Source organism: Strix aluco, chromosome 8 (genome assembly GCF_031877795.1).
Source record: "Strix aluco isolate bStrAlu1 chromosome 8, bStrAlu1.hap1, whole genome shotgun sequence".
NCBI lineage: Eukaryota > Metazoa > Chordata > Aves > Strigiformes > Strigidae > Strix > Strix aluco.
In genome coordinates, this window is record NC_133938.1 from 24,558,616 (window position 1) to 24,575,095 (window position 16,480).

General features: G+C 40.7%; 2 protein-coding genes across 4 annotated transcripts in view; one reads left to right on the plus strand and one right to left on the minus strand.

Moving 5' to 3' along the window:
• Nucleotides 1–3,501, minus strand: part of CAMSAP2 (calmodulin regulated spectrin associated protein family member 2) — an 89,052-nt gene extending 85,551 nt beyond the window's left edge. For 2 of the 3 annotated variants that reach the window (XM_074832712.1, XM_074832711.1), the window contains exon 1: nt 2,791–3,500. In XM_074832712.1, the coding sequence (XP_074688813.1) occupies nt 2,791–2,929 (139 nt within the window). In that variant the 5' untranslated portion in view covers nt 2,930–3,500. Of the gene's footprint in view, nt 1–2,790 lie in introns of all 3 variants that reach the window. The other variant, XM_074832710.1, reaches the window with a different exon arrangement.
• Nucleotides 3,502–4,016: 515 nt separating this feature from the next.
• Nucleotides 4,017–16,480, plus strand: part of DDX59 (DEAD-box helicase 59) — a 28,645-nt gene continuing 16,181 nt past the window's right edge. Inside the window, exon 1 of the mRNA XM_074832717.1 lies at nt 4,017–4,166. The gene's annotated coding sequence lies outside the window, so the exon portion shown is untranslated. The remainder of the gene's footprint in view (nt 4,167–16,480) is intronic.

A 16,480-nucleotide genomic window follows, 5' to 3' on the forward strand; every position in this document is an offset into this window, starting at 1 on the left:
AAAGCAGTTTTTCTATACTGAAATGGTTAACTCCCAGCATTTGGACTTCATGCTGAAAGTTTGTGTTTGCAGATTTAATTTCTAAGGTCAAACATTGTCGCTTTCATACTTGACAGTTTTTGTTAATTTTCCCCTTTCAATTACTGTGCATTGTGTCACTTAAATCATTTGGTTACTGCAAAACATTGAACCTGACCTGTCCTAACACTGATGTATTTTCTTGAAGCAAAACATCAAGGCACAGAATCCTATGCTCACTCTCTCAATACTTAAGTATGAATGCTGTCTTCAGTGAGTATTTCTTGAAATATTCTTCCTACAAGATGCCTTCAACATGACTGTTAGTATACTCTTATTCTCGTAAGACACCTTACTAATAAGACAACTTACTTTGACTTGCCTGTGTTGTGGGCCAGACTCTATTCCTGCAGCTTAACTGAGGACAACAGCAATATACAACCGGTCTCTCAGTTTCTGAGAGATATATATCACAGATATATATCATCAAACACCAAAAGTCTCTACTAAATGTTAAAGAACAGTACCCATTTAAAGTCTTTTTTCAAGAGAGAATTCTCTTCACAAAACCTAACCAAGCTGTATCCACAATTTTGATTGTATTAAAATATACTTTTAAGAATGTGAAATATGGCCACTGAAGGATGTGCCCATCTGATATATAAAGATTTAGATTTCTTCAATGGATACATGATTGCAACAAATTACGATTTTCATTAATCAAAATGAACAGCATTAATTTTTTTTAGAAAGAGTGGGAAAAAACTCCTTCACTTCCCCTACCTACGAAATTCCAACATTTCAGGATCAAAAAAGAAATAAAATGTGGCACCCATAAACACATTAATTATCCTTTATATTTCCTTTGTACAAATATATATAGCAATAGGTAGAAGACATGACTGAGATTATGATCCACTCTAAAGAACTAAAATAATTTAGCCAACTCAAACTTCCTTCCTTCTTCAAAAAGGTGAAGGTCAGTTCTTCTGTTTCACTCCAAGTATAAAGGAAGTGTTTGTATTGCAGACATCCAAGTCCCATACACTGTTTTTCCCTGTTTCAGCCACAAATTCTTCTTTGAGGCTACTAGTGATATTAAGCAAGTGGAAGAACTATGAGATCAGAAACACTACAGTTGTATATGTTTGCCTCTCTTCCCACTATTACATTATGACAGTATTTAGAGGACAGATGGAATTATTATCTCCTCTAATCATATTCCATTTCTGCATCTCAGAACCACAGCAATGAAGAGAAAGAGCACAGGATTAGTTTTGGATCACACTTACTATAGAAAGTAGCAGAAAAGTACTCTGCAAGTTGCTTTACACATCCAATAGAAACTCAACCAATATAAACCAAGACATTTCAACCACAGGCTAAGAATTTGTCGAATTCCAGTAGAAAAAGGTTTTCAGGTTAGAATGCTGGGTTATATAATTGCACAAGCACTGTACCCCCAGAATCCCATGAGTAGAACCTACAGAACCAAGCTACCTAAAAAGACAATGATCTCTGAAACTGTTCAATCAAGTACTTCCAAGAATTTTCACTACTATTTTACCTCTCATGTCTGCATAGCTAATAAAGACATATATGTGTTATATACTTGTCCAGATTTCACAAAAGCAAAGTTAATTGACAAATCTTTATATAGAAACAGTATTTTCATCTTTTTTTTTCTAAAGCCATAAACATGCACTTTATTTCAGCAGCTACTGAATTTACTGAAATTTAACTAGGTTCAACCACTTTAAAAGTAGCTTTTTGGCAGCACCACATCAAATATCATCAGTTCCCAGGGACATCATAAAGGTAAACCTTAATCCTGTTCAAATACGTAACAATGCTCTAGCCCTAAATGCAAAAGGTGCAAAATTCCAGGAGGAACCTTTTCCTGTTATTCTACAAAGAACAGAGGTAAAAATATTGACTACTAATATCTAACTCACCTTTCAGAGAAAAACCCTATTTTTAATCCACAGAAAATTAAGGGGTTAATATACTACAGCTATATTTAAAAAAACCACCCAGCTTGGTAAATTTTCAAAATGTTTCCCTCAGAAGACCTCTGTAAGTCTGGTATTCCTCAAGGCCCAACAATACTTCAGGAATAGAATAATAGGTCTGGTATTCCTCAAGGCCCAGGTTTTCAAAGACAGAGCAGTGATGCCTTTTGGAGGCATTACAATCAATTCCATTTACGCTTACAGACAAGGAGAGCCTTCTGTATGGTGCAGGCCAAAACCTGGCATTAAACACACTTTTTCCTGAAACCCTTCTTAATGCTTAACCTCTCAAAATGGCTAAAGGCTACTGTCACACATGTCAAAACTAACAGCGCACATCCACTTCCATTGCTAGGCCCCCGCTCTTAAACAATATTAGGAAAATTTTCAAGACAACAGACTAACATAGATTGCTGGTGGTTTTTCGAATTCTAGAAGTGTGACCCAGGGAATAAATAAAACACCATTTACAGAGTTCGATTCCTCAAATAAAATTGTATTAACTCCAACACACAATAAGCACTCGCTAATGGAAACGGTGGCGTTACTCCAAAAAGAGTACAGGTAATTAAAGAAAAATAAAAGAAAACCAAAAAAGCCCTCAAGGTGTAAAGGAACCTAAAGATGAGGGCACAGACCGTTTCCTCCGCACCTCCTACCCCCCTTCCCAGCTCCCCGGGAAGGGCTCGCACGTCGGCAGGAGCGAAGCGACCCAGCAGGAACCAGCCTCAAAGAAAGGGAAGGAGAAGACGCCACCTACCTGTCCCAAAGGCTTTGGCCACCAGCCAGGCGAGATTACAGGCGATTTTCGCTCGGGAGAAATCATAATGGTCAAAGGGTTTGATGGCAGGAACAATGAAAGTCTTCCTCATCTCCTTGGCGTCTGCGGCATCCCCCATCTTCTCACAGGACCCCTGGCAATTCGGAACTTACATGGCTCGTCCTCCTTCTTCTCCCGCGGCCGGGAGAGACGTCTGTAAATACGCCAGCGGCAGCTGAGGGCAGCGCCGAACCCAGCTGTCCGTAATGGGCTAACGCCGCCTCCCGCCTTCCCCTGCACAGGAATGTGGCAGAGCCCGAGTGTCCTCTTCTTCCTCCTCCTCGCTCTTTGTCTCAATTCACTCACGCCGCCGCCCCCCACCCTCTGAAAAACGGCCCCCGGCGGCCCCGGCCCCCCCTTCCCCGGGGAGATCCTCCGGCCAGGGCTGGGCGCCCCAGGCCGCCACAGCCGCCAGCCCCCCAGCCCGGGGCGGGAGCCGCCGGCAAGGCCCCCGCAGCCGCAGCGGGCCGGGACGCGGCCCTGTCCGGCGCCGGCGGCGGCGCCGAGATGTCAAAACGCCGGGGAGCAGCCCCAAAACGCTGCGCAGCCCGCCACGCCGCCCCGCCCCGGCGGCGGCCCGCAGCGCGCCGGGAGGAGCGCCAGCTACCCCGCCGCTGCCCCGCGCCCCGGCGCTGCCCCCGCCGCCGCTCCGCGAGGCGCCGCGCTCCCAGCTCCCTCAGCAGCCGCCGCTGCGGTTTTCCACCCGCGGCTGCCGCACTGGATGGGCGAAACGCGGCTGCGCATGCGCCAGCACCGCCACCGCCTCCCCGCTCGGGCGGGGCGGGGAGGGCCAGAGGGAGCGCGAGAAGGAGCGGGAGAGGGAGAGCGGGAGGGCGGGGCGGGGCCGGGCCAGCTGCCCTCCGCCGCCGGGCGGTCACGTGGCCGCGCTCGCCGTACGGGGGGGATTCTTGGCGCCGGGCCGGGCGCTCGTCTCGGGTGGCGGGGCCGCGGGAGTTCGGACATGCTCAGCCTTAATCCCGCGGTAGCGGGGTTACCCGCCGGCGAGGGGATGCCTGGCGGGGCCTGGCTGTGGGGAGGAGGGCGGCGTCCCTCGGCCGCGGCACCGGACGCGCTGCCGGCGTCGCCGCTTTCCGCAGCGGGGCCCGCCGGGCCTTCCCGTGCGCAGTCGCTGGCCTTCTGCCGCCTCTTCTGGGAAGGCGGGGCTCAGCCCCGGCGCCGGGGCGCAGCGTGCCCCGTGGGTGTGCGAGGGGGCTGAGGAGCCGACGGCCGCCTCGCTGCGGGGTAGCCCGCTGGGCCGGGGCCACGCTGACGGGCAGGGAGGGCCGCCGAGGAGGCGGGCTTCTCGTCCCTCTCGTGTGAGTTTGTCCCTCCTATTTTTAATTGCGTCTATATATAACTCCTCGAATATTCGGGTAGAAAAATGACAGAGCCTTAAAATGGTTCAGGGCCTGTTCCCGTAATAACTGTAATAACAGGCAGTAGTAACAATTTGCCCTGGAGACCATCTGCTGTCTCGCTCACAAGCACCTGGGCTGTTTTTGGAAACGTACGAAATCACTTTAGCAGTGGTCTGTGTGGAAAGAAGTGTTAGTCACAGGAGGAACGAGCAGCTGGGTGACGAATGATCTGCCCTCACTCCGAACGGGGTGAGGTAGTTTTGAAGTGCGGGCCTGAGGGTGTGGCCATGTCGGTGCCCGAGCCGTGGTGCGGACCAGCCGGTGCTGGCGGGAAGGCCCTGCCTCTCCTCTGCAGGCACACTGTGTCACTGGGGGACCAGCAGCGCCAGCGGGTAGTGAATTTGTGCTTTTTGGCAACAAAATAGTTACTAGGTTGGTGGAACGTAGAAGTGTGCCCTCCTTCCCCACCAGCCTGGGTGTTGTAGCATCTGTGTGGTGAGCCAGTTCAAGAAGCTGTTCTGGCCAAAAAATAATAGTTTATTTTTATAGTTATTTTTTATATGGCTGAGCTTTTTTGGGTCGCTAAAGGATCACTCCTGACTTACAGTAATTATTAGCGAACCTGCCTTTTTTTTTTTTTTTCCTTCCCCCTTTTGTGGTAATTCAGTGTCTTCCCAAACTTGCAGTGGAGAATGGCATTCTGAGGTAGGTTGATTTTTGAAGGTTTTTTGGCCCCACTGGCTGGAAAAGAATACTTAGAAAAAATCTGAGCATGGCACTGTAAGGTTTCAATAATATTTTATACAGTGTTATTTCTTTGTGTTTAAAGTGGACTGTGAATTGATCTGGACAAAGATTTTTCCATTGTTACATGGCTATGTATGCTTCCAGCACTTCATGTGCACAATGATACAAATATCATGAGGCCATAGTGTACAGTTTTACTGATATGAATCTATATTTGCTAATAATGAGCAAATGAAAGGGTTGTGGACATCAACATTTGAAGAGATTATTGCTGTCTCCCCATGTGTTCTCTGGGATGGGATTCCCAAACTGTCATGCATACCACTCAGAAGTGGTACATAGCTAGCTACAAAACTAGGAGATGCTGTTGGCAGTAGTCAGCAAAAGGGAGGGGAAAGTTTAGAAATCCTTGCTTTAGCACACTTATGACTGAAATTCCCAGATCCTCTACAGCAGAAATACAAATAATAATAGCAAATTAACATACAGGTGTGACCTGGGAAAATGTTCTCTATTCAGGGAAAGTATATGCTTAATTTTCACCAACTAAAGTAAAAACTGTATTTGCACATTTACCTGAATTATTTTTTTATATATGCTTTGGAAATAAGTTATGTTAGATACTTACCATTATTTTAACTAATATTTTTTACACTGCTACAAGAAGGCTAGTTTAATTCTTCCTGTATGCTTAGCAACAAATAGCTGGAATTCATAAGCTTTAAAACCTCAAATGGTTAGAGCTAGAAAAAAATACATATGCCCCAGATCCCAACTCATTTGTTTCTTGTATGACTAAGAAAATACCTAAAAATTAGATTAATTTACAGGAAAACATATTTAAGAAAACTATAAGGCCATTATTTAGGTATCACAGATACAGGATCCACTTTGAGAGGTCAAAAGATTACAAATTAGTCCCTATAAAATAATACGAAACTTGCAGAAATTGCTTTCTTACAAAAATGTGGCATAGTCCAAATAAGGAGTCATAAGTTATATTTAATGTACTCCTCCATTTATTATCTGTTCGTATGCACTTGCAAAACATCATGTATATGTATGTACTGAACTACACACTGAGACTAGTGACGCTTACCTGAAGCAGATAAAAATGTGGTCTGATTTTCTGAAATTGTTGCATTTGAGTCCCTTCTTACTTAAAAAAAAAAAAAAGTGAATATTATTTTAGAGAATGTATCTCAGAAATGGCAATAGACACAATTATGGATAGGTACATATTTAAACATTGCTACCTGTCTAATTTAAAATGCTGAATTTTTTGTTGGTGCAGCCCTTGTGCCGATTAAATCTGATCAGAGTCACAGAACAAAATCTAAAAAAGCTGTGTTGTGGTAAATGCAATCAAAGTGGTTTTTAATTTGCTCAGTGCTCTTAGAAGTGAATGCATGAATATAAAATCTAATATGTCTAAGTGAAAAAGAAGACATCCCGACCAGTTGCTGGAGTTCTTGTGCCAGTTCTACTTTGGCAGACATGCCACAATGTGATCTTGCTTATTGCGTTGTCAAAGATATCAACAGTCAACATGGAAAATGATTAAAATTTGCTCTAATTGCTCAGAGTAGATAAATAGAAAAACTGAGTGAGGAGTCGTCCCCTTCTGTTCCACTCCTGTTTATCCATCTTAAAATATTTTAAACAGTGATAATATCTTCTGTATACAGTCTTGCTGCTGCAAAGTATTTTATACTTTAAAGTTCATTCCAAGTGAAAAGACAAAGTATTAAGGATTAAAACAAGCAGCTCACAGGGTTTGGTTTTTTTTTTTAACCTTCTTTCTTCCTTCCTTTCCCCTCCCTCCCTCTACCCCAAAGTAGAAACCCATTTGACTAGTTTTATCCTGTAATTACATCATAGGGCTGATTCTTCACTGTCATGTGTCTAGCCATTTACACAGTGGGTGTACCAAGCCTGTAGTCAGTGTCAGGCAACAGGAACAAATCTAACCATGAAGCTATGAGTAATGGTGTGGATGACAGTTGTTGGTAATAGTCTTAACCTTGGAAGATAGTGGAATAAGCCTTGATTAACAATTTTATACCTCTGTTTTGTCACTTGTTTTAAGATTCACTTGGCTTTTGAAGAGGCTGTGTATAGAGTAGATGCCCTTACACTAAATTCAGTCTAGTGCTAGATGACAGCATTCAAGCTAGAATGAGATTTCATGTGTGCTTTCTTCCTTCACAATACTTGATGATAAAGGTAAAAAAAAAAATTAAATTAGCAATGCCATTATGGTTTTTGCTGTGGCACTTGCCTATAGCCAGACTCAGCACTAGTGAACAGACAGTTTATCAGGCTACCTACAATGGGTAGTACAAACATTCCCATTTCAGATTATCTGGTTGCATTGGGGCAAATCCACAAACGCAGCCGTTCACAGCAACTGTTCTGCCATGTAATGCTCCAGTCTTCATGGGGGAAGAAGACTAGGAATAACACCATGGGGATATTATCTTTAATTGCTGCTATCAAATTTGCATATTTAAGATGATCCCATCTGTTTGCCTTAGCTTACAGGATATCAGTCATGATAGAAATGGTAGTGGCTGAGGGGAGGCGTGCACCCTGTGGCCTGTAACCTCTGGCAAAGAGACAGCGTGCACAACTTGATGTGGTGCTGTCAGACTGTCAACAAGAACCAGTCGTGTCCCAGTGTGATCCTTAAGAAACATGCTTGTTGACTTCAGCAGGTTTTTTGTTGGGTATCTGAGGTTGAACAGGTAATCTATAAATGATGCTGTAAGGTTACTGCAGCCTAGGGATGACTTGTGAAATGGCATTACTGATATTCCAGCCTCTTAAAGTTATATTTTATTAAATATACTTATTTATAAGTAATGATAGAACTGTAAGAGTTAAGAAATTGTATTTTTTAATAGGTATTATCAAGTGGGTGATGGAATTTTTAAACTTCTCTGGCATTATTACTGAAACGCATGTATGTAGTTTCTGCAAGCTAGGAGTTTTCTCAGAGCATGATTTTGGAGGCGAGTATGTTCTTCCTGTTTCAGAATGATAAAAGTACAAGAACAGTTAAATAATTGTCTTTCAAATTCTTCTATTAATTTGTAATCAGAAAGTACTGAGGCATTTAAAAGGGAAGAAAACATTTTACCAATTTTACAGATTCTAGTAGAGTCATGAATCAAAGGGAAGATAAAGCTTTATATGACATTTTACTTGGATTGTCTGTGATTTTTGATATGGTTAAAAAAGGAAAAAGGGGGAGTAATAGCTGCTTTGGCTCATTTACTACTGACATCTGTGCAACCAAAAAGTTGCCCAATGAGAATCAAATGTGGTACCTAACAGTCACTTCTCTTAATACTTGGATGCTACTGGTTTCATTTCTTAAACTTGGCTTTGACCTAATATAGCTCTGTGAAGGGGGAAAAAAAAAACCAAACATCTTCCCTCCCCAATTCCTCTGGGTCACCAACCAGGCAACAGATCTGTCCTGTGGTCTGTGAGAGGCAAAACTTCTCATCTCCCTTGACACTCATGGCTGGTTGGTTTATTTGTCTTTTTCTCTGGTTATTTTGGTGTCTTCTGAGATTTTTAAAATTTATTTTTAATTTTTTAATCTGGTTTTCACACTGGCTGCGTTCATGTTCTGCCCATCTCCTGGAATGGCACTTGTGATAGGGGGTTTAGGTGACTTTTCTTCCCAGGTGTGCTGTGCAGTGCTCCCTAATTCCAGTGCCACATTCTTGACATTCCACAGTTGTCAGTTGTTAGTGAAGAGAGCGAATACCCTACTGTAACTGAGTATTTTTTTATTATAAACTTTGAAACATATGAAATAGATCCTATCCTCTTTCATTAAGTGAAATCTGTGTAGTATTTCTTTTATGGCCACTTAGTGCCTGACGTGTTTTCTAAGGAAAATCCTAAGTGTGATTTTATGAATATAACTTTAAAATACTAGAGCTAGTTTAGCTGCACTGTAAAATAAATGTGTGGTGGGAAATTTACATTCAAAAAACCGATTTGTACAAAAATAGAATGCAATGTTATTGCCATTATGATAGCTTTTAGATAATGCTTTATTTGCACTCCAGTTCAGATGAAAATGGGCATGACTCTAGTTTTCAAATTGTGCATTCAGGTATAAGAAGTTTCAATCACTTAGCAAGACTTTTTCACTAAGTCTCAATTAGAGCGAATACTAAATTGTGCACTTTTTCCTGTTGAGCTGTACTCCATTGAAGTGACTACCTGATTTTTCTTCATTCTGCTTCTACATGTGAAGAAAGATCTGAATGTTCATAAAAGCTCATTTGTTTTGAGCATATATGTGATTTATTGGCTGAGCATGAATAGACTTCAGTTTCTGTTTCTTTGGCCCTGCTTTCAGTTTCCACTGAAGCCCATGTGTGTCTGAATGAGACCCGCAGTAAATAGGAGAGAATGCTCTTTTAGAACAGTAAAATTCTGGTGTCATTTAATCACAGTGGGGTTATTATTTAGAAGGGGTTGTAATGAAGATGGATGAGGAAAGGAAAGCAAGGGAATAGCATAGGAGACTACCTGATGAAGGGAATTTTTTTACATACCTTCTTTGAAACATCATCCAATTTTTCACTGAATTTTTTAGGCAATTTCTGTTTCCCTTAGCTTACTGAGAAATTGCATGTTATTGAAGGATTTTTGATAATTACTTTAGGTAGCAGGTGTAAATAGCTGGTACACTCTTTAAAAAGTGGCTGTGGAAAGAGTGTATCAAAGATTTTTATTGTAACCATTTATACATAGTGACCCTTGATAGAGTTGGAGATTTTGATGATGTATGCATGGTAAGGTCATCACAACTTGAGTGCATAGAACTCTGTTATATTTAATTCTCTTTTGGCATAACTTAATTTGTTTATAATATTTTCTGAGTAGATTTATGAGATGTATGCCTTATGGTTCATTTGAAAACAGTTTCAATATCCAGAAATGTATAGGATGTCTAAGCCTCGTGTAGAACAATTTGATTTAAATATTCCCCTATTTCAACGTATATTAGAAACATGGGAAGAGCAACAATTATTTTAATAGTTGCCTTAAATGAAATGTAGATCTATATTTAGCAATAGAAACTTGGCTCCAACAAGGATTTTTTAAGATTTAGGTTAATCCTATGTGTGCTTCCCATTTGAAATCCCTGGTGCTACAGACACGATTAAATTTAAATGTGTATATAATTGTGTTTCTGGATTAAGGGTGTCACACAAGAGAATTTGTGGTTGAAGAAAAAACCTGGATGATTTCTTTCTTCTATAAAGTCTCAAAAGAGAAATTGCCTATGAAAGGTTTATACATCTCCCTGGTTCTTCTGTCCTCATATGGTATTCTTGCTGTATAGTATACATGGCTCTGTTAGAGCATAGGGCGTCATCTCGGCTGTCTCACCTGGGCAAGGAGCAGTTGTGGTTCCACTTGCTGGCACAAAGAATAGAAACGTCCATCATCATCTCAGGTGTCAGAAGCAGAGCCCTCTCTTTATATTAGCCAGCGTAGTTGAATACAGATGAAGGATGGGGGGCAAGCAGGCTGGAACTTGCTGTTCAGGGAATGTTTGAGCCATAGCTGTGATGGCCGCTGCCCTGGAAGCAGTCTGAGACAGACAAAGTACACCTGGGACTCCCATTTTTGCACAGTACTTCATAATCCCCCCCCAATCCAGGGTTTGTTTTAACAGCTGCACTACAGTCTTTATGGATGATAGTTTACTAAATGCGGGAAGAACCAGTCTGGGGAAGAGTATGCTAGTAGGCACTGTGTTAAATCAAGGGGATGATTATATGAAACAACAAAAGTAATCCCTAGAAATTCTATACAAGAACAGGGACTTGCTGGGTTATATACTTTTATGTTTCCCTTCAGTCTGGCAAGTCTTCTTCGTTTGTGTCAAGCTCTTTCCTCTTTTTCTATTTGTCCTTAACAGACAGGAAGCAATTACCTGATTGGAGAGTGTAGGGTGACAGAACAGATTTTATTGCAATGATCCCTGTGTTGATATAGGTCCAGCTGAGTATTTTGCTGTGTGTAGGGTAATTGTTCAAATTGGGTACTTGAGAGTCTCTGTCCCAGTCGGTAGTATGCTCTTTCAGAAGTGGGAAAAGCGGCAAGTCATGGTCACCAGAAGAGATGGAGAAGCAAAAACTGGCTCAGTAAGAAAGTGTATCCAAGTGCAGGGCACCCTGCCATGTTTTGTTCTCTTTTACCACCAGGGTCTTTAGAGGTATTGTACTGGTGTAATTATATTATATTATACTTGACTTCATTGAGTAAAGAGATGAACTGGAGGTGGGATACTTCAGCAGAAAAAGATGAAAAAAATAACAATTATAAATGCTCTTTATGTTGTAGTAGGTCATAGAAGTTCTAGTCAGTGGCCAGGATATCACAGTGGAAATGCAGAACAAAGTTAATGAACCATTTTAGTTCAGAGTCAGAATGATAAAGATATAAATATTGTAAGACTAGGCAAGCAGTAGCAAAAAAAGCTTTGATATTATTACCTTGCTCTGATTTAATTATTTAAGAGAGCCCAGTCCCACAGAAATATCCTCTCTGCTGCTAGAAAGCAGGTTTCCTCTGTATCAACAGAAGATTAAGAGCCATCTGCATGGAGATGCGCTGTGTCTGTGCTTCTGCTGGCTCTTTAATCATTAAAGGAAGACATGTCATGCTTCCCAGGGCCAACACCCTCTTGTAACCACTGGCTACCTTTGTGGCTTCTTGCAGAGCAGACAGTGTCAGTAATGTAGAAGCCTTTTCACTACCTTGCCTTTTTGCTTAAAGTTCCACTGATCTGGTAGGAGCTCTTTGTTCTTACTTGTCTCTTGTCTGGTTAGCCATGGTTTTTCTTTGTTCAGGTTGTACAGTGCAGTAGTACTTTCAATACTTTAAATACTTTTCAAGTATTTACATCTGTAATGTCAAGGGGAGCTGTTCCCCTGCAGCTTTAGTTTACTCTAGAGCTGAGCAGAATGAGAATCTGAGCCCGATGACTTACTCCAGTTCATACAAACTCCTCAAGAACGATGAAATCCTTATATACCAAGCACGTTTGGCTGAACTGCAAATAATCTCAGAGGAACTGTTTGAGCTTACTTAGCTTTAATTTGTGTTGCACTGTAAGGTAGGTAGAGATATTTTGGGGTATAATGTGGTCTAGGCAAATTTTCCTTAGGAAAACCCAAGTTAGTCAAGAAAATGAGCAGAAACATTTCTAAGCTAATCTGCCTCATGGTATTTTCTGGCCCCGTTCCTTCCAGTGTTAACTTTGAAATTATCTCACCGGATATATTCAGAAGAGTTTTATAATTTATTGATATGTTTTGATTGTCTCTTAGTTTTGAATTGCTGGGAGGTTTCTTCCTCTTAGGCATAAGTCACCTTTTCACAGCTCAGGGAATTATCATAGCCTTCCTGCTTCTTGACACCTGGCTATTGCCTGAAAGAGAGCTTCCTTAGCTTGGGCTGCAGTCTGTGTTCTTCCTGAAATCTGATTTCTATATATCTTGCTAGTTGTCACAGGAAACAATATTGCTTTTGCAAGAAACTGTACAAAATGACATTGTCCTAATGGATCATGTGCCAAAAAAGACAACTGGAACACTGAAACTGGACTTTTACACAGCTCAAAGCTTTGAATCATTTGGTTAAAAAATAAAGCAAAAACAACCCCACGTAATTTAACATGGAAATTCTAGGCTTATGCTTTGTAACAATGGCGTGTTAAACTTAGCCAATTTTTTCATGACCTGGCTTTATACTCAAGTCAGCTGAGTTGTATTAAGAATTAGCACAGATTTAATCCACTGAATTGTTTAGCAGATAGAATCCCAGGAGTGCTTCATATGCATTTCATACAGTCTTCCTTAAAAAGGAAATACACGTCAGTGGAGTCTTGACCATGCAGCACAAAAGTCTCCTTTCACACAGAAATACTTGAGAATTATTTAATACCAAAGAGTTAGAAAACATATAATGATCTGGGGTGCAAGCTTGCTAACCAGAGGCTTTTCTCAATAAAGCAACAAAAAATACATGAAGTGCTAAATTGTTTACATTATTTAGTGTAAATTTAATTTATCCCAAAACTTGAAAATATATTTTTTAAAACTTGTAATCTGAATTATTTTGGACAAGCATTATCGTGCTGGATTTTTTTTGCAGCCAAGTTACAAATCCCAGAAAAATAAGGTTTGCGTGAAAAGTTCTTGGCAGATCTCTCCTGGAACAGCACAAACAAAAATGCTTAACAAGGAGGCATTCATTATTTCTGTCTTGTTACCCTCTGTTATTGCAGTTACCAGCTGTAAGGTTACTGGCATCTTTGAATCCTTCTATTAGAAAGCCTAGGGAGCAGTCATTCAAGGGTGGAGTGAGAGATATGGTGCATTTTTGAGACTTGCTTTATTTTTTAATAGCTATTGTGCTTTATCAAGCTGAGCTGATGCCTTGTCTGCAGGTTCTCACAGCAAACAGTTTAGAAAACTAAATGAATTTCAGAAGGACAAATCTGTTGTTTTAACTTTAGTGGTCTGTGGTCCTGAAGTGTGCAATTAAACCACAGATGGACAACGTAGTGCCACCATGTCATGAGAAGTGGAGGTTTGTCTGCTTAGTATTGTAACAACTAATTGGTAAATACTGCAAGTGATTCCCAGAAGCAAAAGCTCAAGAGAAAGTTAAAGGATTTATGTTTTCTGAACACTGTGATGTATTCTCATCTCTTTTGGTTATTTTGAATACCATAGTCTCATACAATTGGTGTTTATTAGTATTTTCACTTATTCAGTGTTTTCAGGTCCTCTGTTTTATGACACCTTGACTATTTGCTGGTATGTCTAGCTTAAAAGAGAAAACAAAACATTCTCTCGTTTATGCAGTAGAACTTAATTATGCGTACTGAGTTTTAGATGTATCCCTTAAGACAAAAATGCTTCAGTTTTATATTTTCATATTTAGTAGTATGCTTCCTTACAGAGCTTTACAATAACATTTATGAGAAAAATCCATACAATATTCGGTGTTTGGTACAGAGCCATTCTCTGACTGATCGAAGGAGCTGAGCCATGTTTTCAGCTCATTTTAGGTAGGTGGGAGTTTGGCTGGACTTAGGGGATGGAGTGGAAGCTGTTTTCAGACAAGTCATTTCTACTTCTTAGGTTTGGACTGGGGGGGATATTTTTAATTGATGTGCTGGCACCAGCAAGGGCTGATTTAGCTGGAATTGAACTAGGAGCTCAGTCATTTTGTCTGAACTGGATTTCTCAGAAGAATATAAATGAGAGCTACCTGAGAAACCTGTAAGTAGAGCCAAGCCTTGATATGGTGGCCTGTTAAGGCTTAGGGTAAGGTCAGTTCTGGCTTTACACAGACTTGGTCCCCTTCTCATTTACCTCATCTGTCTTCGGACTGATCCATGGGACTTGGGTATTCCCAGACTGGGATAGAGCCTGAAGCCTTTTACTTCCTCACAGACTAGGGACTTTATGCCAGAAGATAGCTATAAATAATGCTGAGGCCTGCTATTCAGTCCTGTTACTTTGTCAGTCTTCAATCTGTGTTTTCTTGTCTCAGCAGGATGACTGTTAAACATTTATGTATACAGTAGTATTTGCCTGGTAGGGCAGTTCATTTTTGCCATGAGTGAATATCCAAGGGCAAGAATGAATTTAGTTTAAATCCATGATCAGATTAATGCTAATCCTGTTAATTGATCAAGAAAAAGAAATAAGCAAATAGAATTACTGGAATTTTAAGGTATGTTTTCACTTACAGATTGCATAGGTGTTTTAAGTCCTTAAAATTTGAGTAGTGTATTGGTTCCATAATGACTTGATCATGGCATGTTTAGCTATATTGAAATACATTTTTAGAAAAAATGTTCTACCACTTAGGAGGCTACTCTAGTTCATTTTTACATATAAATGTTTAGAAAACTTTTCTAAAGAATTAAAGGGGTAAAACAGTACATGAAATCATTGTTAAATGACACAGTGAATAATTTCTGAGGCTAGCAATACCGTGTGATGCAGACCATTTGTCTAGTACATAATTGTTCTTCCATTTCAAGTTTCAGCATGGTAGCTTTCTATTGATAAGTTTTACCCCGAGTTAGGTGTTGTCCATACTAGTGCAGCCAGCATAAACACTATATTGTGTAGTACGACTAATGGGACAGAAATATAGTCATGCTAGGACCAGATTTGGATTGCTGTTTTACCACTATTTTTATTTTCTAGACCTAATGAAAACCATCGCCTCCCAGGTGATAGAAAAAAAACCTTTGGGCTGTTGCAAATGGCTACACATTATTTAGTAGGGAGGAACTGGCAGGAAATTTTAGCCCTGCTTTTCCAGCTTCCCAGGTTTATGGTTTTTAGAGCTTATGAAAAGGAAATTATGAAACGGAAAAAAAAAAAAAAGCATTAACCATAGCGAATGTTAACAATCTTTTCACTCATTGTTTTCTATGCATGAGAAGTAAATAGGGAAGAAGCACATCTAGGGAAGGAACAGTGAAATTGATGCACATCTTTTGGAGATAAGAGAAAGTAAAAAACGGTTTGTCTTTTGAAATTAACGCCATCTGGAATGCTTTTCTGTTAAAGAATTCATGGACAAATGGACTACTTGGTCACCAATACTGATATTGCATTACAATCTTTTTGGAAAGGATTTTAGCTGAAGGTGTAACTTTCTGGTAAACTAAGTCACAATTCCTTTATCCCCTATTTTGCTTAGCAGTCATGTACAATGTCATCTTTAGCACGTGACAAAGATCTATGCTCGTGAAATTAATACCAAGTAAGCCACAAGTCTGCAAAATTAATATAGGAGATCTGCTATATGAGTCAGTGGAAAAAAATATCCACAAGTTGTATTTTTTTTTTTTTTTTTAATGAAAACTACTAAGATTGCATTGAATACTCTGTACACAAAGAGGGACGTTTGAGAAATTTCCAAACCTGTAGGCTAGAGCCCAACAGTAACAGTCACTTAGAGCAGTGGTGAAGGCTGACATGAAGGAAGCTTTTGAGACCAGAATCCTGGAGCTGCACAGTCCCCAAGCCTGCTGCTAGCAGAGCGTATGGGAGCTGGAAGGATCCTCTGTTTTGTAACCGCTGCCAATGGCTTCCAAAGGCAATAGTCACAGCTGGCAGTCACTCAGCAGCAGGGACAGCCTGAATTTGGCTTCTACTCTGGCAGCAGTGAGTTGGCTTTTTGTAGATGCAGTTATAGCCTTTCCATGTTCTTAAATAATTTTTGTGTGAGGGATTCAACTAGGCCAATTTAAGACCATGCAGAGACAGAATTGGGACCAAATGAATTGTAGGGAAGTATGAAGGTTAAACCCAGTGGTAGTATTGGCACAGATTTTAACAAGATGATGGGTAAAAAGTCTAGTTTCTGGCAGCTCTCTTGCATGTTTTCCAGACCATTCGTAGTACAGTGGTTTCTGCTCTCCAAACTAGCAATGCTGGTAGGAGCTT